Below are 25,959 nucleotides of genomic sequence, written 5' to 3'. Positions count from 1 at the left end.
CTCTTGCTGGCTGAGTGGCCTTGGCCAAGTAAGTCTTCCTCTCTGAGCCTGGTTCTTCGTCTGTCAAATGGGACCATGGACAGCGCACAGGGAGGCAGTGAAATTTGTCTCGTCCCCTTTCACAGTGGGACAGTGTGGAGCTGTCCCTTTAACACGGGAGGAGGGGCCAAGACCACAGGAAGTTGGGGGAAGCTGGGAAGAGCTGGTGCCCAGGCAGGCTGGTGGGCTGCCGGCTGGAGCCAAGCTTGGTCTGGAGACTGCTAGGCAGTCAGGTAAGAGGGGCTGGGGCCAAGTGGTGCCTCTAGGGATCTGTGTGCATGTGTGAATGTGAGTGTAGGGCCATCTGGAAGCTTCTGGGGCAAGGTTCAGGGTGAGCGGACAAAAAGTGAAGGGTATGGGTGCAAAACCTTCCCAGGAACAGTGATTTAACTCAGGGTGCTCTGTGGTCTGTGCCCTGGAGAAGAAGGCTGGGTGCCAAGAAGGCTCTGATGGCTGGGCAGCAGGTCCCGCTTGCCAGCGGGGCAGGACTGGGCACTCTGCTGTTGTGCCCAAGTTTTCGTGTCCGAGAGACCACCAAGGAGCCAACACCGATGCAATCACATGAGGGTTTATTCGTCAAGCTTAAGCTTGGGCCCAAGTATACCCGACACAGCGGAATAGGGACTTGGACCCCGAACCAGATTACAGTCAGAGTTTTAAAAGGCAGAGTAGGGGTGGACTTGGCAGTGGGTAAGGACAAAGGGGATTAGGGATGATGTCAGTCTCTAAGGAATTTTGGAAGCAAGGTCTCCAGGACCTTGAGGGGCTAGCTATTGTTGGGAGAAAGGTTATTTATTACCAGTAATAAAAATCTTCTCATGAGACCCTTTAGCTGTCTATCAGTGGGTCATATGCTTGGGAATGATTGTTGACACTATCTTGGAGGTTTAGAGATAAAGTTTCCTAAAGGAATTGTTAAAGTAGACTTATAGGATCCTGGTTGGACCTGTTGGAGTAGGGGGTCGGTCAGGCCAGGATTGTCCTTAGCAAAACCTCAAGGTGAGGGCAGTTGAGTCCCCAGGGGAGAGCCACTCTGTCTGTTTCAAGGGCTTGTCAGTAGGTAAGGAATTTTAGTGGTTTTCTTCTGCCTGTTTCCCACATCATTCCCCCCTGAACAATCTTGACCCTTAAATCTTTAAGGTTGTTGAAGGTGGAAGGTCTCATCTTCTGTAACTTTTCCTGCTGAATAGGGACGTAGAGTTGTCCCTACCTACTCGGGTCAACACTGGTCAGTTGGGGAGTGTGTAGGGAAGTTACGAAAGACAGAGGCAGCTGAGTCCAGGGGAGAATGCTTAGGTGATCTTCCCAGGTGGAAAGGATCATCTGTGGAAGTTATGACAGCAAAGGAGTCAAAGTCCAGTGAGGAGACATGGGAGAAAATAGCAAAACATGATTAGTGTAACAAAAAGAAAATGAAGCTCAAATAGGTTTTTTTGCTATTTGACAAAAAAACCCTTTTCCAGTCCAGGAGTTTAAATCAATCATTAAAGGAGAGACGGACGGTTTAAAATGCTAACTTGAGTAGGTCAGAACCCAAGAAATATTTTGTGACAATCTGGAACGTCAAGATGGCTGCACTTATGCCAGAGCTGGACTCGAGGTGGATACAGCCTTGTTTTTCTTGGCCTCCACATTTCCCCCTCTCAGAGGAACCTAAGGTAGGACCCAATCATGGGTCCCAGCTGGCCTCAGTAACAAAGTCCAGTGGTTGGTATTGCTGTCTGAGTACCATGAGTTGAACCGCACCGACTCTGTCTTTGACAAAAGTAACTAATCTATTGATAATGCAGGGCCCGAAGGTAAGGAGGAGGAGGAGGATAATGAGGGGTCCGGTTAAGGTGGACAGCAAGGTAGTTAACTGTTGGGAATGATTGAACCATGATTCAAACCAACCTTGCTGCTGTTCCCGTCCCCGTTTGCATCTAGCCAAACCTTCTCTGACTTTTGCCAAAGATTCTCGGACTATTCCTGAGTGGTCAGTGAAGAAGCAACATCCCTCGTTTAAGGCAGCACATAACCCCCCTTGTTGTAAGAAGATTAAATCTAGTCCTCTCCTGTTTTGAAGGACAACCTCAGACAAAGATGTTAGGGAGTCTTGGGGGTGGGAAATAGAGGTCTCTATCCATTCTATGTCCAGATCGATGGCTGTCCTGAGACTGTTATAGTGGGAGTTCTGTACGGCTAGTGAAGCAATACCTGTCCCTGTACCTGCTAACCCCATTCCCAATAGCGTGGCGATGGTGATAGCCGAGATGGGCTCTCTTTTATCCTGTCTGTGGGTATCTGCATCGAACCACAGAAGTACCTGCTCATCTGAGTGGTAGATAATTTTAGGAAGTAGCTGAACTAACACACAGAAACCCTTTGTCTGTAGAATCTGACCATGAAAACAGGGGTAAGGCCTGTAGAACATGCCCACCAACCGTCTGGAGGAGGTAGGTGGTAGTCTAAGTTAGATATAGGTCTTGTCTCATTACATAGGGAACGGTATTGGGGTGAGGGGGAGCCTATACAGAGTTCCTGACCTAACACTGATTGTAAAGTGAGTCCTTGAGTCTTTTGATGCCATCTACAGGCATTAGGGCTGGAGGTTATGTTGTACTGACCCAACATTGCGATTCCCTCATAGAAGGGAGGCTGGATGTCATAGCAGAGCCAGCAAGATTGGGTAAGATTGGGCTTGGTTGCATTGAGGAACCTGTAAGCTTGGAGCATCAGGTCCCAAAGTGGGTGCTGAGAGGGGCTGAGGAAGGGAGGATCTTGTGGGAAGGAGGCCAGGATGGGAGTGATTGTGTCTGCGTCAGGGGTGTTATTGGATGCAGATGGCATGGTAGGTACAGGAGTGGGCGGTGGGGAGATAGGGGTTGTCTGAGGTTTGGGGGGAGGAGGTGCTAGCACAGGGTTTGGGCCTAGGTTAACCTGATTATTCTGGGCTGAGAGTCTCAAGATGAATAGTTTTCCCGGGTCCTGGGAACCGAGTCTTACTACGTCATAGATTCTTAAGCCCCAAGTAAGTCCTACCTGCCATCTTGCATCTAGTTTGCCGGGTTCTGTGAATTTTAGGGTGATCAGATTATTGGTTTCAGAGTTCTGCAATGTGCGGTTTCTTTTAAGAGTAATTAAATCATCTTTGTAGGGAGCTGTCCACCAAATTTGCAGGTGGGGACACAGCTCCAGCTGGCACAGTAAAAGTGGGAGGGGCCTCCACACTGCCTTGCCTGGTTTCCTGTAAGGTGTCCCGGGCAAACATAAAAATGTCATTTGTATAGTTGGCTTCTTAATCCGTGGAGATGGGTGTCCCCAAGTAGTTTTGTTAGATCGAGAGTAAGGTCAGGGAACCAAGCCTGTTGTGGGGCAATTTTTGAAAGGGAATATACAACCTCTGCATTAGAAACACGTATTACCTGTCATGTTAGGTTAAGTGGTTGGTGGGGATTGGCCCTGGCATGAGGGGGACATGGCATAAGCAACATTAGTGGGGTAAGTGAGAATGGCACAGTCTTAGCTTTAAGGGATTGTCCTTGTCGGGCTGCAATTTCCATTCTGGAACAAAGTCCTTGAGAGCAGCGTGTGGGTCAGCTGGCTGGACATGGGTGTAGCGGACCCAGGGAGTAATCCCGTCGACCTTGAGAGTGGTGGGCGTGGTCAGGATCACGATGTAGGGTCCCTTCCAGTGCAGATGGAGTGTCTGGTGTCTCTGAACGTACACCCAGTCACCCGGTCGATATCGATGAGGGTCTGGGGGTGGCCCAGTCTCGTAGAGGGCCCTCAGCTTAGGCCACACCTGTTCATGGGTTCGTTGTAACATTTGGAGGGAGAAAAGGAGTTGGTGATCATCAAACTCAGCAAGCACCTCAGGTTTTAAATTGGGAATAATAGGTGGGGGAGTACCGAACATGATCTTGTAGGGGGTAAGTCCCATCTTATTTATGGGGAGTTTCGTACCCTATATAGGGCGAAGGGGGGAAGAGTCACCCAATCCCCGCCAGTCTCTAGGGCTAATTTAGTTAAGGTCTCCTTTAATGTTCTGTTCATCCTCTCTACCTGTCCTGAGCTTTGGGGCCTGTATGCACAATGTAATTTCCAATCTGCCCCAACTACTAGTGCCACTCCTTGTGTTAGCTTAGAGACGAATCCTGGTCCGTTATCTGATCCAATCTTAATGGGAAAACCATACCTCAGTAAGATGTCTTCCAGCAGTTTCTTTTTTTTTTTTTAAAGATTTTATTTATTTATTTGACACAGAGAGATCACAAGTAGGCAGAGAAGCAGGCAGAGAGAGAGGAAGAAGCAGGCTCCCCGCTGAGCAGAGAGCCGTTGCAGGGCTCGATCCCAGGACCCTGGGATCATGACCTGAGCCGAAAGCAGAGGCTTTAACCCACTGAGCCCCCCAGGCGCCCCTCTTCCAGCAGTTTCTTGATCACGGTCTGCGCTGCTTCATGTTTGGTGGGAAATGCCTCTGTCCATCCTGAAAAAGTATCTACAAACACTAGTAAATACCTGTACCTGTATTTTCCAGGTTTTACCTCAGTGAAGTCCACTTCTCAGCAGGCTCCTGGGCGGTCCCCCCTGAGCCGGGTGCCCGGGTTAGATCCATGGGCGGTGGCATTAGTTAACTGGCATGCGTGGCAGCTTGCCACAATCTGTTTCGATCTTAGATCAGGAGTCTTTGATGGTGATCTTTGCATGTCCCACCAAGTCTTCCATTTTTTTTTTTGTTCCCATGTGGGTGCTCCTATGCATTTTGGATAGGACTTGCGGTCCCAGTTCCTCTGGTAGGATTATGCTGCTATCTGCAGCTCTCCTCCAGCCATGTAAGCATTGTGTCATGGGCAGATGCCTGATCCATTGTAAGTCTGTGTCAGTGTAGTTGGGGTTGTCTGGCAAGCTCGGTGCTCCCGGATCAGGCAGTGTGGTCACTAAGACATGGTCCACCAAAAGAGCTGACTCTTTTGCCTTTAAGTTGGCCAGCCTGTTTCCCCTGGCCACTGGTGTGTCTGCTTTTTGGTGTCCCGGGCAATGGATAATGGCCAGTGCCTTAGGCAGCCAGAGGGACCTTAGGAACTCAAGGATTTCTGCCTTGTTTTTAACAGTCTTTCCTTCTGCTGTTAAGAGCTCTCTTTCTCTATAAATGGCTCTGTGGATGTGGGCCGTGGCAAAGGTGTACCTGCTATCAGTATAGATGTTTATCCGCTTGCCTGCTCCCATTGTTAGCGCCTTGGTTAGCGCAATCAGTTCTGCACGTTGGCCAGATGTACCAGCTGCTAACGGTTCTGCCCAGACAGTCTCTGTCTCTGTGGTCACAGCTGCCCCTGCATACCTGATTCCTTCCCAGACAAAGCTACTGCCGTTGTATACCAGGTGTCATCTGCATTCAGCAGTGGTTGGTCCTGGAGATCGGCTCTGACTCCGTGCACCTGAGCCAGGATTTCTTGGTAGTCATGTTGGGGGGGGCGGTTCCCAGTCAGGGTTAGGGAGCAGTGTCACTGGGTTTAAGGCTGTTGGCGCCTGGAACAAAATTCTGGTAGGGTTCAAAAGCAAGCCCTGGTTATGGGTCAAGCGGGCATTGCTGATCCATCAGTCTGGGGGTTGTTTGAGTACCCCTTTCAATGGCATATGGGGTAGTGACGTATAGTTCCTGCCCCATAGCCAGCTTATCTGCATCTTTAACCATGGTGGCCACTGCAGCAATAATTTTTAAGCATGGAGGCCATCCAGTGGCCACGGCATCTAATTTCTTTGAGAGGTAGGCCACCGGCCTCTTCCAGGGGCCTATATACTGAATTAGGACTACCTTCGCCACCCCTTCCTTTTCATCCCTGTAAAGGTGGAAGGGCTTAGTCAGATCGGGCAGCCCGAGTGCCGGGGCCGAAAGCAGGGCTTGTTTAAGGTCATTGAAGGCTTTGTTCATGGCCTCAGTCCACACAAAGTCCTGTCTTTGTTTTGTGGCCTCGTAGAGGGGCCTGGCTATGTCAGCGAAACCAGGGATCCACACCCGGCAGAACCCAGCCGACCCCAAGAATTCATGCACCTGGAGGATGTTTCGTGGCTGCGGGACCCTCATGACGGTCTCCTTCCGTGCATCCGTTAACCACCTTTGTCCATCTCTCAGTTTGTACCCCAGGGAGCTCACCTCCGTTCTGCAGATCTGGGCTTTCTTAGCTGAAGCCCGGCATCCCAGAGTTGCTCTCGTTTGGAGCAAATCCTTGGTGCCTTGTAGGCATGTTTCCTGGTCTTCTGCTGCCAACAGGATATCATCTACATATTGTAATAGAGTCAGATCAGGGTGCTTGGCATGGAACTCACCTAAGTCCTCGTGTAGTGCCTCATATGGATGGTAGGCGAATTTTTGAATCCTTGCGGTAGTCCAGTCCATGTGAGTTGGCCATGGATGCCCTTGTCCGGGTCCGCCCATTCAAAAGCGAAGAGGTCTTGGCTCTTTGGGGCCAAGGGCAAGCTGAAAAAGGCATCCTTTAAGGTCTAGCACTGTGTACCAAGTCTTGTCTGGGGGCAAGGTGGAGAGGAGAGTGTAGGGGTTTGGGACCATAGGGTGCACGTCCATCACCCGTTTGGTTAACTTCCCTCAAGTCCTGGACCGGTCTATAATCATTCGAGTGTGGCTTTCGCACCGGCAGCTGGGGAGTGTTCCATGCCGACTGACAAGGCCATAGTATGCCCGAGTCTAGCAGGCGCCGGATGTGTGGGGTGATCCCTGTCCGTGCAGTGAGAGGCATGGGGTATTGGCGGACCCTGACTGGATCTGCTCCTGGCTTTAGTTCCATGTATATCGCCGGCCGATGTTGGGCCAGTCCCATTCCCCCGGTTTCTGCCCACGCTTGGGGAAACTCCTGCAACCAGCAGTCAATGTCGGTCATTGGTGCTGGGGGCGCTTGGTGAAGACGATATTCGTCCTCTAGGTTCATGACAAGCACCTGGATCGGGTGCCCCTCTTTATCCAGAACCTTTACCCCTTTAGGGTGGAAACTAATCTGGGCTCCCATCTTGGTAAGTAGGTCCCGGCCTAACAAGGGGTAGGGGCACTCAGGGATGACCATGAAGGAGTGGGATACCTGGCCCACGCCGAGATCCACTGTTCTTCGGGTCATCCACGAATATGTTGAGTGCCTGTGGCCCCCTGTACCCATGAGGTTCTATTGTCAACTTCCCTTGAGGTTGTAGCAAGACAGAGTGCTGTGCCCCGGTGTCTACTAGGAATTAAACCCGGGGTAACCCTTAAAGTGGAGGGGCAACGATTTAATTCCTAGTAGACACCGGGGCACAGAATCGTTGCCCCTCCACTTTAAGGGTTACCCTGGGTTCGGAGAGGGGTGCCGAACCCCGACCCCCTAGTTGTCTAAATCTTCGACCTCCAGGATAGTAGCGGAGGCCTTTGGTTTTTTGTCGGGGCAATCTTTTACCCAGTGGCCTTCTTCCTTGTAATACACACACTGGTTTTTATTCAGTTTGGGGCGTTCTCGACGGGGGCCGTCCTCCTTACCTGCTCCTGAAGCCAACGTCTTGAGACGTCTCTGTTTTTCATGTGGGTCATCCGTGGTTGTGGCCAGTAGGATCTTAGCCAGGTTCCGGGTCTAGCGGTCACTTATCTTAGCCTGTTGTTCCTCTAGGCTCTCTCTGTTATTGTAGACTCTTTCTGCCACCACTATCAGATCCTGTAGGCTCTTTTCTCCTAGTCTTTCTACCCTCTGCAATTTCCTTTTAATGTCCGGAGCGGCTTAGTTAACAAAAGCCATAACAATGGCAGCTCTGGTTTCTGGGGCCTCTGGATTCATAGGGGTGTACTGTCTGAACGCCTCTATGATCCTTTCTAGAAATGCCTCTGGACTCTTCATCTTTACTCTGTCTTACATCATATACCTTGGCCAGATTGGTAGGCTTGCGTGCTGCAGCCTTGAGACCTGCCATTAGAGTCTGGCGGTAGACCTGGAGCCTCTCCTTACCTTCTGCTGAGTTTTAGACCCAAGCGGGGTGAAAGGGGAAAGCTGCATATATGAGATCGGGGTTCTGGGTTGGCTGTCTGTCGTCACCCAGGACGGCCTTTCGGGCTTCCACCTGGATTCGCTCTCTTTCCTCAGTGGTAAAGAGAACCTGTAAGAGCTGCTGGCAGTCATCCCAGGTAGGCTGATGGGTGAAAAGAACAGTATCCAAAAGACCAATCAGATCTTTTGGGTTATCGGAGAACTTTGCATATTGGGTTCTCCAGTTGTATAAATCACTAGTAGAGAATGGCCAATATAACATTGGCTGTCCCCCCGTTTCATCGGGGGGTCCCATGGCACGGAGGGGAAGGACAGTGGAATCGGCCGGTCCCAGGTTTGGGGCTGGGGCTGCCCGATGGGTCCGTCCACGTGTCCCTGCTGCTGGCCCACGCATGGGGACCCCTCCATCTGGGAGGGGGAGCGGCACTCCCTCAGCAGCCCCTGATGCTTCTGCTGGAGGGGCAGATGTGGGGGGGACCTGGTAGGGCGGTGGAAAAATCAGGTCCTCCGTGGGAGTTCCCTGAAGGACTGGGGAAAACAGAGTCTTTGGCTCGGACTCTGTTTTCTTGTCAGACTTAGGAGTTGGGTTCCACAGGGCTAGGATCTCAGATGTAGGTCCTGCTTTGGGAGGGAGAAAAGGTTTAAGCCAGGAGGGAGGATTTTCGATCATGTCCTGCCAGACCAGGATATAAGGTACTTGGTCAGGGTGGCCGTGTGGTTTTTCTCTGAAGATGACGGCCTTAACCTCTAAGATAATGGGCAGTTGAAAAGTTCCCTCCCGGGGCCATCCAACATTAAATGCTGGCCACTCAGACATGCAGAAATTCTGAAACTTTCCCTTTTGTACGTCTGTGCTTGGGTTATGAGCTCTCTCCCTGACATCTGAGAAGTGGTCAATCATCAGAGACAGAGGGGTCTTCTGTGTCTGTCCCATCACGCCCTCAGTCCACAGCAAGACAAATACACTTATGACAGTTAACAAGAACACACTCACACAGACAAACGATCCGGCGCGGCCGCGAAGACAAAACTGAAAGTAAGTTAAGGGAGGATCTGACCGCAATGGCAGCCGATTCTCCCCACAGATGAGGACTTCGTCCTCCAGGCGGGGGCGAGGGACGTCTCCCAAGACCCCCGGTTGACGGCCCGCCAGCGCGTCTGCTGAAGCCAATGTCGACCCAGATACTGCTTGGAATTCCTACAGGTAAAAATGCAGATTGGAGCTCCCAGAAAGTATGCGCGCAAACAGGAAAACGAGTGCACTCACCAGCCGGCGCAGGACCCTCCAGGTCGGGGTCCTGGGGGTCTCTCAAATCTCGGTGGGACCTCCAAATGTTGTGCCCAGGTTTTCGTGTCCGAGAGACCACCAAGGAGCCAACACCAATGCAATCACATGAAGGTTTATTCGACAAGCTTAAGCTTGGGCCCAAGTATACCCGACACAGCGGAATAGGGACTTGGACCCCGAACCAGATTACAGTCAGAGTTTTTAGAGGCAGAGTAGGGGTGGACTTGGCGGTGGGTGAGGACAAAGGGGATTAGGGATGATGTCAGTCTCTAAGGAATTTTGGAAGCAAGGTCTCCAGGACCTTGAGGGGCTAGCTATTGTTGGGAGAAAGGTTATTTATTACCAGTAATAAAAATCTTCTTGTGAGACCCTTTAGCTGTCTATCAGTGGGTCATATGCTTGGGAATGATTGTTGACACTATCTTGGAGGTTTAGAGATAAAGTTTCCTAAAGGAATTGTTAAAGTAGACTTATAGGATCCTGGTTGGACCTGTTGGAGTAGGGGGTCGGTCAGGCCAGGATTGTCCTTAGCAAAACCTCAAGGTGAGGGCAGTTGAGTCCCCAGGGGAGAGCCACTCTGTCTGTTTCAAGGGCTTGTCAGTAGGTAAGGAATTTTAGTGGTTTTCTTCTGCCTCTGTTTCCCATATCACTGCCAGCCCTGGCATCAAGGATTTGGCTGGGAGTGTCACCCACGTGGCCTCTGGAAAAGCCTGAGGGACAAAGAGGCAGAAACAGTAGATGGTCCTTGGGCCCAATTCATAGAGGCAGCAGGAGAGGCCCAGTGAGGAAAGGTGACGTGGCCAAGGTCATGCTTGCTGGGACCTGAACCCAAGCCCCAGGCTTCCCACTGTACTGCTCCACAACAGGGAGGGCCCAGGGCTCCTACCTCAGCCCCAGTGGTGGCCACATGCTGTGAGAGCCATGTGTCACTAGGCCACGGTCTCACCTCGGCCCTTGACCTTAGTCTGGGAGGCCTGGGCCCTTATGGGCACCTGGGCTTGATGAGGCTGTAGGAGGTTCGGAGGCTTGTTCATTTGACAAGCCTGCTGTTTTCCTGTGGGCCTTTAGTGTAACCCAGAGGGCTGGGAGAACCCGGGGGTTGAGCCAGGGGCATTTGGCTCCTAAGGACGACTGGGAGTTAAGAGGAGATGCTCATACCTTTAACCACCACTACCATCACCATCACCAGCAGCAGCAGCAGCAGCAGCAGCTCATAGATAAAGTGTGGCATGGTGTTAAGAGCACAAATGCCAAAGTGCACTGCCTAAGTTTGAATCCTGGCCATGCCATTTCCAGCTGCGTGGCCTTGGACAGGTTACTAAACCTTTCTGGGCCTCAGCGTCATTATCTATAAAATGGAGATAATAAGTGAACCTATCTCCAGGTTGTCGTAATGATTATACAAGATGGTATACGAGGTCCTTGGCACTGTGCCTGGCTGGCAGTAGGTCCCACACAACTATTAGCTATTGTTATATGTCATGCATAGAGTCGATGCCTTCACTGTATGGCCTCACGGTGTCCGCATGGTGATTCCGTGATGCCCAAACTCTTCTCCTAGTTTGTTGTATGATTAATTCATTCTCATTTTTCAGGTCTCAGTTTTAAAGATTTTATTTATTTATTTGTTAGAGAGAGAGAGAGAGAGAGCGTGAGCACAGGCAGACAGAGTGGTAGGCAGAGGCAGAGGGAGAAGCAGGCTCCCCGCTGAGCAAGGAGCCCGATGTGGGACTCGATCCCAGGACGCTGGGATCATGACCTGAGCCGAAGGCAGCCACTTAACCAACTGAGCCACCCAGGCGTCCCTCAGGTCTCAGTTTTAATGGTCATTTCCTGCCTTTCCTGTTCCATCCACAACAAGTGTCCCAGTTCTCCTCTTTAAGACTCCCTGTATGTGTGCTTTCCGTAGTAGTTTTCACCATTTTTGATTATGTTGTTTGTCTATACACTTATTTGTCGAATGCTGATCTCCCCATCAGCTCCAAGAGATGTCTGTCTTGCTCACCTTGGTATCCCCAGTTCCTAGGTCAGGGCCTACACCTCGCGGGTGCCCTATAGACATGCGGGAGAAAGGGTAGGCGGGCCTGCATAGCTAGAAGGCCCCAAAGAGATGGGGCCTCTAGAGAACTCTGCTGATGTCTGACATAGAATAGAACAGAAGGGACGATGGCACAGAGAAGTTGAGACTCTTGTTTGGGTCACACAGCTAGAAATACAGAGCTGGTTTCTAACTTTGGTCCCTGACTGGCCCCCTAAGCCCAGAGCCGAGGTGAGGCCCAGGCTGAGGTATGCTGACTTTGAGTGACCCACTGGTCTCTCTCCCTCAGTGCCATGTCCAGTGCCCTGATACAACTGGGTGGGGGTGGCTTAGACTCTGCCGGGCCTGGGGAACCTCAGGGCTATCCCAACCAGGGCCCTGGGGTCCAATCCAGAGACAGGAGATCTGGAATCCTCTGGTGGGGTGGCGGGCATAGCCAGAACTAAGAAAAGGTGAACAAGCAGCTTGGGCCCTGGAGGGTGAGGGAGGCTGCAGCGCTCCTCCTACTGGCCAGTAGTGGAACTGCAGGGCGTGGCCCCATGCTTTTTCTGCCCCAGAGAAAAAAGATGGGTTGCATTTGCTCCTTAAAAATACCCCTCTATTTCCCTCACTTCCCATTTCCTCCCTTTTTGTTTCTTGCTTTTTCCCACGGGGTCATTCACTAACTGTGCCTTTGCTTCAAACCTCCCGACGGTTTCCCCTTGCAAGCGTAATTAGGATAACATCCCAGCTCCTGACCGCTAAGAAGGTTCCCCAAGGGCCTGCCCACCTCTTCTTGCTCGCCTCCTGTGCCCAATCACTTCTCCCTGCACTGGCAATAGCCCGAGTTCATTTCTCCCTCAAGGTGAGACCCTTTAGATGTCTATCAGTGGGCATATGCTTGGGAATGATTGTTGACACTATCTTGGAGGTTTCCAAGGCTTCCAACTGCTCTTCCCTCTGCAGGAATGCTTTTCCCTGGGCTCCCTGCTGTCACTCCTCTCGAACATTCCCCTTGGAGAACTTGCAGATGAAAAGAGAAAATTCAAAGCCCTGTCAGCCAACCCGATACTCTCAGATCCGATTTTGCATCCTGATTCAAATTGTTAGAAACCCCAAACACTGACTGCAAAACCAACCATGTGTCCCATTTAACGAGACGATCGGAAAGGTGAGCAATTACCAGATAGTGGATGATATTGAGAGATGATTATTAATAGTTTCAGATGTTGATAATGGTATTGTGATGACATTTTTTTAATAGCATCTCTGATATGATTTCCATAAAATAAAATTAGCTCAGTGTGCCTGGATGGCTCAGTAGGTTAAGTATCTGATCCTTGATTTTGGCTCAGGTCATGATCTCAGGGTGGTGAGATGGAGGTCCCTGTTGGGCTCCATGCTGGGTGTGGAGCCTGCTTAAGATTCTCTCTCTCTCCCTCTCCCTCCACCCTTGCTCACTCTTTCTCTTTCTCTTAAAAAAAAAAATTAGTTCACTTTGAATAAGAATTCAGTGAATTTGCACAAATGTATACAGTTGTGAAACCATGTGGTTATATTGTTTAAAAAGTTCTTTGCTTTTAGAGATCTATGCTGAAGTATTTACAGATGAAGTAGTATAGGAAGAAAATATATTGTAAGAAGGATAAAGGAGGGAAAAAGCATAGTACAGGGAGGTGGGGTGGGCACAGGTGGGGATGGAACAAAGCAGGCCACGAGCACTTGCCTGAGCCTAGTGATGGGTTACACCAGAGGTTCCTTAGAGAGTTCTCGATATTTTGCTGTGTTTAATTTCTCCATAATTCAAGTTTTTAAAAAGCTTTTCTCTCTTGAGAGACCCTTTCTGACCATGTTTGCTAATACACTGCCTCCCACCCCGTCACCCCTGTTTGAAATCGTGCGATTCTGTCTCCCCAACTAGAATGTGAGCTCTGGCAAAGCAGGGGCTGCCTCCGACTTGTGCGCCCCAAAACATGGAACAGCCTGGCACATAGTAGGTGCTCAGTAAAGGGTTTTTTTTGCATGCATGTATGCACGAATGAATGAAGAATGAATGAACGCATTTTCCCACGCTCATTCATTCATCACCAATTATTGGCCATGTTCTACACCCCCAGCCCTGTGGGCAGCCATAGTTACAGAATGAAAGAGTCCCTAGTCCAAACCTTTTTGTCCAGATGGGGAAACTGAGGCCTGGGGAGGAGCAGATACTTGCCTGGAGTCTCACAGCTTGGTAGCCAGATAAGGCTAAGGAGCCCAGCTGAGGCTCTTCTCCTTCACCCCCGTGCCCCAGGGAAGGGGACTCTTGCTGGAGCTGCCCGAGCTATGGCCTTTGTGATCTCCTGCAGGCCTCCCAGTGGTTGCTGGAATGGAGAGCTCTCTAACAGGCTGCACTAAGCCTGAGCACTTCCACACAGTCACTCCTCTGCTGGAGAGCTGGGCGCTTTCCCAGGTGGCAGGCACGACTGTCTTCCTCAAGTGTGAGAATGTGCAGCCGTCTGGCTCCTTCAAGATCCGGGGCATTGGGCATTTCTGCCAGGAGGTAAGGTATTGGCAGGAGGGGAGGAGTGAGATGGTTCGGGAAGGAGGAGCGGGGAGATGGATGCTGGCTGGCTAGGGGTGAGGGCAGGAGGGGAGAAGTAAACTTGTACTGGGGCTGGATGAGGGGCGAGGAGTGTTGGGGTGGGCTGGGAAGGGACTAACTCCATCCCACACAGGCCCTATGACATCTGCCTGGGTCAGTCCCCAACCCCATTCCTTCTCTTCCCAGGTGGCCAAGAAGGGATGCAGACACCTGGTGTGCTCCTCAGGTGACCCTCAGGGCGGGGTCCTCAGGGCTGCGTTGTGGGGAGGAAGAGCTGGCTGGAGCTGCAGTAAATGTCCAGGTTTCAACCCCCTCAAGATGACCACTTCATGTGTCTTCTTTTAGCCCTCTTCCCATATTCAGGACTCATATCCGAAGTGACAGAAACCCATTCCATACATGTTTAAGATACAGGCTCCAAGAAATGAAAATTCTTGGAATAAGTGGCTTTCAGGTATAGCTGGATCCAGGAGCTCTCCTTTGTATCTCTCTTCCCTTGACTTGTCTTTTTTATTTTTTTTTAAAGATTTTATTTATTTATTTGACAGACAGAGATCACAAGTAGGCAGAGAGGCAGGCAGAGAGAGAGACGAGGAAGCAGGCTCCCCGCTGAGCAGAGAGCCCGATGTGGGGCTCGATCCCAGGACTCTGGGATCATGACCTGAGCCGAAGGCAGAGGCTTTAACCCACTGAGCCACCCAGGCGCCCCGACTTGTCTTTTTTCTATACTAGCTTCATTTTCACACAGACTTCATAGCAGCAAGATGGCCATCAGGAATTCTAGGCCTGCCTCCTATCATCCTGTCGGCTCTAGTGAACAGGAAGCAACCCCTTCTTATTGGTTTTCCTCAATCCATCATTTGGTCTTTTTCACCTAGCATGGCTCATGTACTCATCCCTGAACCAATCATGGGTTAGGTGCTTGAGTTCTCTGATTGAGTCCATCTAGATCACATACCCACCTCTGGGACCAGAAAGAGAACTCAAAGTTGGGGCATACGAGTGCCGGGAAGGAGTAACCCACAAAGGGAAATGGAGGGGAAAGATGGTGTGTTAACAGGCTAAAACAATGGCACCCCCTTCTGTTGCTTCCACAGGGGGCAACGCAGGCATTGCAGCTGCTTATGCTGCTCGGAAGCTGGGCATCCCTGCCACCATTGTGCTCCCTGAGGGCACCTCCCTGCAGGTGGTGAGGAGGCTGCAGGGGGAGGGGGCTAAGGTGCAGCTGACTGGAAAGGTAAGGACCCCAGGAAGGAGAAGCCAGCTGGGGTAGGCTCTTCCCTTTACCCCCACCTCAACCCTAGGAGAGGGTAGCTCCCTGCTTTTTTCTTTCCTTTTTTTAATGAGCAATACCCGGAGCCCAGTCTTCTGGCTGAGCTGAGAGGTGGGAGCGAGGCATATTGTACATGGAAACCTGGGACCTCCTGCCTCTACCTACCTTGAGAAGACTTCCCCTGCATGAACCCAGGAGAAACAGGAAGCTCAGAGACCAGGAGTGTGTTTGTCTCCTTATAGCCTCATTAACACTTGGTATTATTCATTTAAAAATGTTTGCCATTTGATGAGACAAAAAGTATAAAGAAAGGTGATGGTGGCATCATTTCTCATTCTGAGACCACTCCAATAATGAAAGGTGCCCATCACCAGGGATAGCGCTGATTCATCTTGTTGCCAAAGAAACAGAGATGCAAACATGTAATCCTTCTACCTTCCTAGAAGGAAGTAAAAAATTTCCCTGGAAAAGAGATTTTTTTTTAAACAATTAAAATTCAAAACTAAAAGCTGGTCTGCAAATACGTAGTGTCCAGCTTCCTTCCTTGCTTTCTCCCTTCTTTCTTCTCTTTCTTCATCTATTCAACTGTCCTCCCATCCATCACCCTCTCTCCCTTCCTCTCTCCCATTCATCTGTCCATCTATCTGTCCATCCATTCACGCATTTATCCACTCATCCATCCATCTGTCCATCTATCCCATCCATCCATCCATCCATCTGTCCAACATCCATCCATCCATCTATCCACTCAACACCTTTCTCTCTCCTTCCCTTCTTTTCTTCCTTCCTCCCTTCCTTCCTTCCTTCCTTCCTTTCTTCCTTCCTTCCTTCCAACTCATACTATGTGTCTGTACTAGGTTAGAGCTAGGGATATAGAGCTAGTAAGACATTGTCTCTATTCTCATGAAGCTCAGGTGTTGTTGGGGAGACACACAGATAACCAGATGGTGATAAGAGATTGCAGTAAGTGTTGTGATGGGAAGAACACGGCCCTGACAAAGAACAGAGAAAACATATTGCTTTAATCAGCTATTGCTGCTAGATTGTGCTGCATAACAAACAGCCCCCAGATAGCAGCGGCTTATGAGAAACCCGATCTCTCTTGCTCGTGGGCTTGTGAGTGGGCCAGGGTGGCTCTGTGCCAGGCTGCAGGCAGGATTAAGGTCTGCATACATGTCCCCCACATCCCTCTGGACTGGTGGCCACCTGGGACGTGTTCTTCTCCAAGTGAATGGCAGGAGGAGTGGGAGGAAAGACCCTTTTGAGGCTTTGGCTCAGAATGGCTACACTGACACTTCTGCCACATGCCACTGGCCAAAGCAAGTCACATGGCTGGGACCTACATCAGTGGAGGTGAGGAAATGGACTCTGGCCCCTGGTGGGAAGAATAGCAGTCACCTGACAAAGGGCGTGGACGTGTGATTCTAATGGAGGGAGGGGGGAGAGAACTGGGCAGTGGTCCTGTGCCTCAGACTGGGGGAGGTGATCCAGGAAAGGCTCCCCAAGAAGGGTCCCCTGTGTTATCTTGAAAGGGAAATATAAGTCCTCCCATTGGGGAGAGGGTCGTGGACAGAGGAAGGAGCCTGGAAAGGCCTGGAATGGGAGTGAGCCTGGTGCATTCCACTTGCTGTGGCCTGGCCCCTGGGGAGAAGGGGTGACAGGTGAGGCCTGAGAGGGGGACAGTCCCCTCGGCGGACAGGGTGGCTCATAGGTGAGGCTGGCGTAGGGCAATGGGGAGCCATGGCCAGAGTCTGAGCAGGAGAGGGGCACAGTGGGCCCTCACTCTGCCTGCTCTCAGGCCGTGGACAGGAGGCAGGAAGCCGGTGAGTGGCACTAAGGGCTGCATAGTTCTGAGTCTCATGTTTGTTTCAATATCTCTAGAGAATGAGGCCCGTCTCTTCGGTTCAACGGGCAATTCCTTGTGGACAGAGACTATCTCTTTGTCCTCTCTGTGTCCCTCGGCACAGGCTGGGCCCAGCGTGGGTGTTGCTGGGGGCCAGAGGATAGGCGAAGGTGACCTCCAGCCCCCTTGTCACCCTCTATCCCTTGGAGGGGGGCTGTTACTTGTCACTTAGCTTCTGCTGGGATTGGCCAGGGCGGGGGCCCCTCCGAAGTCCTGTCTTAGTTTGGGTTCCCCAGAAGCAGACCCTGAGACAAGGAATGGGGTGCATGTAGTTTGAGAGGTAATTACAGAGATTGTGGGGACGTAGAAATGAGACAGGGAAGGGAAGAAAGCTCACAGTGGTGTGTCTGGGAGTCATCTCTGTGGGCAACTGGGGTTCAGTCCCCATTCGGGGCTCCCATGGAGGACACACACAGGGAGGGTCAGAGGGCCTGCCCCTTGGCACTGAAGTCTATCCTGCCCACTGCCCCGCAGAATCCCCTGGCCAGAAAATACCCTGCAAGTGACCTCTTCACTGGGCTGAGGGGACGTGGACTTCTGCCACAGATGCCAAGCCCACGAGAAAAGTGCACCCACCTTTGATGTGGTCCACGTAGGTCTGTCAAGACCCAGGCTGCCTCTGGCTGCTTGAACTCAACTGGCAGGTCATCCACTGAGCAATTGCTGGTTTTCATGGACACCATCTGTAGGGACCAAGTTGCTATTTGGGGCTCTGATTTGAGGGGGCTTCTCACCTATTGGCTGCTTAGAAGCAGAAAAACTGCTTAGCTGGCCTTGGAGCTCACCCTCCCCTACCACTGCAGGCCGGCCTGTTGGGATTGCGGAAAGCACGTGACATCTACTTACCCGACTGGAAGCCTCCGACTTTGACCGAGGAGGCTGCCGGGCCCACCCCAGCTCTGGTCTCGTCCTTGGGGTTCTCCCCAGCCCATCAGACCCTGGGGCCAGGCAGGAGACCTCAGGCTCTGCTCCAGCCTCCAGAGCAGTCCGATTCCTGGGGGTCCTGAGGCCCTCGCTTCTCTTTAGGTCTGGGATGAGGCCAGTCTGAAGGCGCAAGAGTTGGCCAAGAGGGATGGTTGGGTGAACGTCCCTCCGTTTGACCACCCCCTGGTCTGGTAAGTTTGTTGCCCCTCCCCCATGGAGCTCAGGGCCCAGACCCTCCTTGAGTTAGGGTCCTTCCATTGGACAGAAGGGGAAACTGAGGCCTAGAGAGGAGAAGAGGCTCAGAAGGCAGGCACACTGGAGTTCAGACCCTGCTTCTGCCACTTGAGAGTTGTGACTCTACAAAGTATCTCTCCTCCCCAGGCCTCAGTTTCCACATGGGTGTACAGTGGAAATGGCAATAGTCAATCCTACTTATTCAGTGTGCTTTGGGACGCATTTATCCATTTGATCCTCCCCAGAGCCCTCGAGGTGGGAGTTTGATGTCCATTCCACAGGCACAGAGTGCTCAAGGAACTTGCCCGAGATCACACAGCTAGTAAATGGCCAAGACATCGGGTCCCAGGCCCAGAACTTGCTGGATGCCAATTGATAAGCTCATCCCCTCTTAACACACACATTAACGCTGCTTCTTTCCAAGATCATGGAGGGGATTAAATGGGATAATATCTGAGAACATGGCTGGGAGGTGGGGGGAGGGGAAAGAATGAGTGAATGAGTACATTGAATGGATGAACGCTGAGTGAGCTAAGGGTTGCAGGGTCTCTGCTCCCCTTGCTGTGGATGGGGATTGGGGTGGTGATGAGGAGAGTTTGTGTATACGTCAGCCTTTGGGAATGGGGGCATTTCTCACCCTGCTTTCTCCTCCCCCCAGGGAAGGCCACGCCAGCCTGGTGCGAGAGCTAAAGGCAGCACTGGGAACCCCACCGGGGGCCCTGGTGCTGGCAGTAGGGGGTGGAGGGCTCCTGGCTGGGGTGTCAGCTGGCCTGATAGAAGTGGGCTGGCAGCATGTGCCCATCATCGCTGTGGAGACCCAAGGGGCCCACTGTTTCAATGCAGCCATCAAGGCAGGCAGGCTAGTCACACTGCCAGAGATCACCAGGTAGGCGTGGGCTGGGGCATGTGTGGGGGCTGGGGGCATGCATGTATTGGGGGGCTGAGGGTGGGAGTGTTGCTGTCTTACCAGTGGAGGTAGGGAGTACCCAAGAGACTCAAGTTCACCCTAGGACTCCAACCACAGTAATACCAGAAGGCAATGCTAAAAATGTAGATGAAAGATAGGATTCATTTACGTTTCAGTAATGGATAAAAAAATTTCATTGGTCTGTATCATTACAAAGGCAGTTTAAGTGTTTTGCAGGTAAGTTAGAAAATGTAGGCAAGCCATAAGCAACAGAAAACAAAATGGCGCCCTCCATTCCACCCTCCAAAGATGAACAATGGGTTATGTTTTCCTAATCTTTGTTTTCCCCTTATGCATGCATAGTTACATACAAGTGAAACGAGCCTGGCACATAGTAGGTGCTCAACAGATGTTTGTGAAGTAAATGAATGAATGAATTGACCATATATATTTAAGTTGGGATCGTATCCTTCCTAAACTCTATTTTTCTAGTTCATGTGATCTATCATGACCATGGTTTCATTTTTTTTCTGCACTATCATTAGAGAACTTTTTCCTTGTTACCTTATGTAACCGATTTTAATTCAACTGAGGAAAAGTTCTTATGAACCAACTAACTAACTAATAGAGAGTGGCCAGCCTCCAGACCCTGGGTCATCTTAACATCCTTCATTGTCATCACCCTAACCATCCTCACGGATGCTGTGTTAGTTTCCTAAGGTTGCCATAAAGATGACCACAAACTAGTGGCTTAAAAGAACAGAAATGCATTCTTTCATAGCCCTGGAAGCTAAAAGTGTGGCATCAAGGAACTAGCAGGGCCACACTCCCTCGGAAGGCCCTAGGGCCTCCTTCAGCTTCTGCCTCTGTTTTCATATAACCTTCTCTGTGTGTCTGTCCTTTGCTTGGAAGGGCGCCAGTCATTGAATTTAGGGTCCAGTTTAATCTAGCGTGACGTTATCTTCTAATTCCATCTGCAAAGAACCTAGTTCCAAATTAGATCATATTCTGAGGTTCTGTATGGTCGTGGATTTGGGGAGAGACACTATTCAACCCTCTACAGATACCAGCACTGCCCCTATTTTATTAAACACCCATTACGTGCTAGAACTTACCGTATCGCGGTGTATGACAGCAAGGTGGCTAAAATCAGAACAGCCTGTTAAGTCATCTCTATTAAGCACCTATTGTATACAAGGTTCTGGCTGGCCAGTTAGAGAAACAGTATTTGCTTCAAGGAGAATTCTGTCTGGACATACGAGTCTCCTTAATGTCTTTCTGGTACCGTTTCCACTCCTATCTGACGCCACTCACCCTCCCGTGTCTCCGTGCTGCCTTTCCCTGAAAATTATTTGTGCCTCTAACCTCGGAGCCTTTCCTGTCCCTTGCACCTGAAATACCAGTCCCTCCTATGTTGATGAAATGCTCCAGGGCTCAGCTGGGCAGTTGCTTCTCATATGCAAAGGTCCCGAAGACCTTCTGTGTCACTCCTTAGCTGTGAAAGAGCTTGTGGATGGGCTGGTTTGGGCCCCTAGTTGGGAAGGAGGGGCTTGAGGATGGGGACTGGCTATTCAGCTCTGAGTCCCTCGTACCTCCCTCAGAGCCCAGCACAGTGGAGCACTGAGGAAAGTTCGTGGATTTACCATTTTTGTAAAGGACACCCACCGCTCTCCAGCCTGGGGCTCTGACTGGACCCACCTGACAGTCACCTTGCTGGGAATTCTGTCCACTCTCCCACTGGAATCCAGCTCCTTTCCAGCCCTTGTCCCCACCCCGGGGCAGCAGCGCTCCCCTGGATGGCTGTCACAGCCCTCCTCCATTCCCTGGCTCTGCTTGGAGCTTTACTGAGATAGACTTCATGTTTCATGTAATTCGTCCTCTTAGAGGGTAGAGTTCAGTGATTTTAAGTATATTCAGAGTTGTGCCTCCGTCACCAAAATCCCTTTTAGAACATTTGCCTTTTTTATTTTTTTAAGATTTTAGTTATTCATTTGACAGAGAGAGACAGATCACAAGTAGGCAGAGAGGCAGGCAGAGAAGTGGGGGAAGCAGGCTCCCCGTTGAGCAGAGAGCCCGATGCGGGGCTCGATCCCAGGACCCTGGGATCATGACCTGAGCCGAAGGCAGAGGCTTAACCCACTGAGCCACCCAGGCGCCCCCCTTTTAGAACATTTTCATCACCTGTCCCCAAGTCCCTCCTCCCCTCCAGCCCCCTGTGATTACTGCTCCACTGCCTGTCCCTAAGGACTCGCCTGTTGGGGACATTTCCATTTGGATGAAGTCATACGATACGTGGCCTTTTGTGTCCGGCTTCTCTCACTCAGCCTCACGTCTCTCAGCTTCATCCGTGTTGTTGTCCTCACTTCATTCCATTTTATGGCCAAATACTACTCCCCCATGTGGCCGGACCCCACCTTGCCTATCCCTCCCTCAGCGGCTGCACTGTCTGGGTTTCGGGCTATGGGGACCTTTGCGTGTGGAGGACGTGTCCATCTCTCTGGGCTGCGTCCCTACACGTGGTATTGCTGAGTGTCCTTGTTGCCCCGAGTCCTTTGTCTCCTGGCAGGTCAGGGCGTCCTTCCTCCGCTGCTGACCTACGGGACCCTTCAACCCCCCACCCCCTGGTTGCGTAAGGGGTGCCTTTCCCAGGCTCTCGGGCCCAGATCCACACTCCCCTCAGCCCCACTCCAGCTGCTGGCCTGTCTTCCCGCCCCTTGGCTGGGTCACGTCTTTCCTGCCACCAACCTCTGCTCATGCTGCTTCCTCTGCCCAGAATGTTCCTGCCCCTCCCTTTCCCTCCTTTCGGCCGGGCTCTCTCACCCCAGGGAGATTGGCCCCACACCTCTGTTTCAGGGAGGGTGCCCTCCTGGCAGTCTCCCTCTGTTTATCTACTTAATTCTCTTTCCCCTCCCAGACTTTGTTCTTACGTATTTATTTATAATCGAGGTTTCTGGTCAACCTAAAACATCATACTCATCTTGGTAATTACCAGGTAGCGATCCGGGAAGCTCTGCATCCCGCTGTCTCACCAGCAGGAGTGGAGTTGCCAGCTGTCACCACACGAGGTGACGACCGTGTTATTGACTCTTTCCTGGGATGGACTTTCCATCCCTGTGGCTTATTAATTTTATAGCTGGAAGTTTGTTCCTCTTCATCCTCTATCAGTTTCGCCCAGATCTGCCTGCCCCCGCCCCACCGCCGCCCCAGCCCTCTCCCTTCCAGTGACCACTAATGACGGGTCTGTAGTTGGGCCCGTGTCTCTCTGGCCATTGTTGTTGACTTTGCTCTTAGTAACCGCACTGGTGATAGCCACCACCAGCCCTTCCGAAACCTTACTATGCATCAGGCTCTCTTCTATGCACTCGGACCATTGGAACTCCACCCCCAAGGCACTCTCATAAATAAGGGACAGTCGTCACCTCCATTTTCAGACTTGGGAAGCTGATGATTGGGGAGGTGCAGTGACCTTCACAAGGTCCCCCTGCTAGCGCGGGGCTCAGGTTTGAAATCGGGCAGCCTGGCTCCTGAGTTCTGGGCTCTGGGCCCCTCGGGGCTCAGGGCCGGTTCTGATGGGCTCTCCAAAGGTTCTGCCGGGCCTGAAATACTGCCTGGCTTGGGAAGGAACTGGCAGGTGGGCCATCCCAAGCACAGAGATAAACAGCATGGATGCTGGAGCCAGACTGCCTGGATTTCAATCCACAGTGCTACATTCAGACTCGCTGTGTGTCCTTGAGCTACTTCCCTAACCTCCCTGAGCCTCTCAGTTTCCTCCCTTGGAAAACGGGGCTCATACATTTCTAACTCCAAGGGGGGATTACGAGGATTAAGAGAGGAAACACATGCATCTATCACCTGGTAGATAGTCAATAAATATTGTTATCGTATAGACATGATAAGTAGCTATGAACGAATAAGACACAACTTAGTCCGTTTCCATGCTTGGCTTTCTGGGGTCTGTGCAAGGACAGCCACAATCGCGGTTACAGAGTTGGAGGGGGTGGTATGCCTTTGTTGGTCCCTCATGGGGCGCCCAATTTGGGGGCCACTGCCTCTGTGCCAGTGCTGTGCTGGGCTTTTGCGAGGCTGAGCCCCTGGTCCGTTGCAGGATGGGAAGGGGGCCTGAGGCTTAGAGGGCTGGGTCTGTGAGGGCGGAGGCCCAAGGAGTCCCCAGCTCTGCCCCACACCCCGGCGCTCCCTGCCCCGCCTGCCCTCTCCCACAGCGTGGCCAAGAGCCTGGGTGCCAAGACCGTGGCCGCGAGGGCCCTGGCGTGCACGCAGGAGCTAGACATCATCTCCGAGGTGGTGGAGGACCGCCAGGCTGTGAGTGCTGTGCAGCAGTTCCTAGGTGAGTGAGCCTTGCCCTCCCTCCCCAGGCTCGGGGACCTCCGAAGACCCTGGGTCTCTGGGTGTTCTGTCTTGTCTGTATGCTCAGTGCATACCGCAGGGCTGGGTGCGTACCAGTTATGCGACAAGTGCAGGCTGAACCTGTGGAAGAGTAGGGCCAGAGGCCATGGTGGTGCCTCTAGCCTCCGGACATTTGTATGTGCTCTGCTTCCTGCTGGCCACGCCCCCTACCCCCACCCCAGGCCCTGTTCCCTGCTGATTTCATGTGACTCAGGGCTACTCAGTCAAAATGGCACCTTCTCCGATCTTCCACTCTCATCCCACCTGGGCTGGAGACTCCCCATGGCCTCTGTTCATAGCTGCCTGGTTGTTGTTCATCTACAGTGCTAGATGCAAGCCCCGTGGGGGTGAGGCCGGGCATGTCCTCTTTACTGCGGTGACCCCAGGGCCTTCCTAGCATAGGGCCTGGCAGAGAGTGGGTGCTCCATAAATATTTGTCGAATGAATGGGTGAATGTATGAGTGAATGGAAAGGTAGATAATGGGTGGATGGATGGATGGATGGATGGGTGTATGGACGGACACATTGATTAATGGACACATTGATGGATGGACAGACAGTCAAGTGATGGATAGGGGATGGATGGATGAATGCATGGATGGATGGATGGACGGATGGATGGATGGATGGACGCACTGATTGATGGATACACTAATGGATGGACAGACAGACAGTCAAATGATGGATAGGGGATGATGGATAAATGGATGGGTAGATAGATGGATATGTTGATTGATGGATACACTGATGGATGGACAGACAGACAGCCAAATGATGGATAAAGGAATGGATGGATGGATAGATAGATGAAAGGTGGATGGATGGAGGGATGGGTGGTCAGATTGATGGATGGAGAGAGGGTCAGGCAGATGATGGATTGTGAGCTGGCTGGCTGGCTGGCTGGTGGGCTTCGTGGATTTGCGGTGCCCAGAGCCTACCGAGCACTAAATGCTTCTTCTTCCCTTTCTCTCTTCTCATGCACTCCATTCCCCTGCTCCGGGCAGATGACGAGCGCATGTTGGTGGAGCCCGCCTGCGGGGCCCCTCTGGCTGTCATCTACTCAGGCCTCCTGGGGAGGCTCCAGGCTGAGGGCCACCTGCGCCCATCCCTGGCCTCAGTCGTGGTCATTGTGTGTGGAGGCAACAACATTGATAGCGGAGCATTGCAGGTTCTGAAAGCCCAGCTGGGTCAGAGCTGACGGCTCCTCATCTGGGATGGACACCCCCATAGCTGGCTGAGGGGCCTCTGTGCTCATGGATGGCCATGGAAGCTGCTCTGTGCTTCCATGCCAGCTGCCTCCTACAGGAAGCCCTCCTGAAATGCTTCCCTTGGCTCCCCCACAGACCTAGTCAATAAACACTCCGAGATGAAGTTGTGACTCCAGCTGGTCCCATCTTTCTGGCTCTGCGAGCTCACAGAAGGCCCCCAGCAACCTTGAGGCTGGCCCTGCATGAAGGGACTCTCCATCACACAGCTGGGACCAGAAAGCAAAGGATTCAAACCTTGGAGACAGTCCAGTCATGCTGAACTCCTGGCAGGGCTTCCCTCACCTGGGGGACCTGCCCAGGAAGAGAGGGGGTCATTCTGCACAGCTGTACTCAGACCCGGGTGGGCAAGGACAGTAACACCTGGCTTTTTCCAGAGCTTTGTATGTGCCGGAAACTTCTAAGACCTTTCCACTCATCGCCTTCTTTAATGTTCGGAAAGGCACCATGAAGCAGAAACCATTATATCATCCCTGTTCTAAAGATGGGGAAACTGAGGCACAGGATGGTGACCAAACCCACTCGCTGTCCTGGCGGGCACGTGGCCCAGCCAGGCTCAAACCCAGTGATTTTCAATATGGCTCTATTTCTTGGACCTCAGCCTTCTTCGTGTGCTGGCTAGTGGTGATGGGACCCTGGGGTAGGAAGCAGGACTGACAGATGGGTTTGGACGCACCTGTGGGTCACAACGAGGGTGGGTGCTGGTCCTGGAATTGGGTACCTCTCCCCCACGGGAAGAATCTCTTAGGAAACAGAGGGGAAATTTGAATCTTTTGGAGCCACCAGGGGGCAGCAAAGTGTCTCTGATGGGGAAGCCTGGCTCAGGGCAGGGGAGGCCCAGCTCTGCCCCTCCACTCTCCCTTGGCTCTTTCTCTAGAGGGGGCCGGTCCTTACCCCATCTGGGGGCATGCTGAGGTCCCAGAGATGGCTAGGACCCACGAGAGCTCGGCATTGGGGAGCCCTATCCAACCCTCACACTGCCTGCTGGAAACAAGGCTCAGAGAGTGGAGTCCACCAAGCATCACAGCCCCTGGTAGATAGTGAGGCCTTCCCCTGGGGCCCCCTTTCCTGCCTCCTGCAGGCTGTGTGTGCGTGGGCAAGTGCTCTCCCTTCTCTGGGCCTCA

The 25,959-nt window shown here is 51.9% G+C and overlaps 1 protein-coding gene across 1 annotated transcript; it reads left to right on the top strand.

Annotated features, from left to right (window-relative positions):
- Positions 1-191: 191 nt before the first annotated feature.
- Positions 192-24,948, top strand: SDSL (serine dehydratase like). Its single transcript, XM_032876214.1, has 8 exons — positions 192-272; positions 13,690-13,883; positions 14,112-14,151; positions 15,023-15,162; positions 18,128-18,216; positions 18,918-19,145; positions 23,387-23,511; positions 24,575-24,948. Exons 2-8 carry the CDS (start codon positions 13,710-13,712, stop codon positions 24,766-24,768), a joined length of 990 nt encoding a protein of 329 aa, XP_032732105.1. The 5' UTR covers positions 192-272; positions 13,690-13,709; the 3' UTR covers positions 24,769-24,948.
- The last annotated feature ends 1,011 nt before the right edge of the window (positions 24,949-25,959 follow it).

This window comes from Lontra canadensis, unplaced genomic scaffold (assembly GCF_010015895.1).
Source record: "Lontra canadensis isolate GAN:19392208 unplaced genomic scaffold, GSC_riverotter_1.0 scaffold58, whole genome shotgun sequence".
NCBI classification, from domain to species: domain Eukaryota; kingdom Metazoa; phylum Chordata; class Mammalia; order Carnivora; family Mustelidae; genus Lontra; species Lontra canadensis.
Note: the sequence above shows the minus strand (reverse complement) of the source record. Positions and strands in the feature narration are given on the sequence as shown.

What these genes read in the sequence shown, in the direction of transcription:
- SDSL (XM_032876214.1), top strand. Translation starts at nt 13,710, where the DNA reads ATGGAGAGCTCTCTAACAGGCTGCACTAAGCCTGAGCACTTCCACACA. An exon ending in TTGGGCATTTCTGCCAGGAG is followed by an intron (nt 13,884 to 14,111) that starts GTAAGGTATTGG and finishes TTCTCTTCCCAG; the next exon opens with GTGGCCAAGAAGGGATGCAG. An exon ending in TGCTGTGCAGCAGTTCCTAG is followed by an intron (nt 23,512 to 24,574) that starts GTGAGTGAGCCT and finishes TGCTCCGGGCAG; the next exon opens with ATGACGAGCGCATGTTGGTG.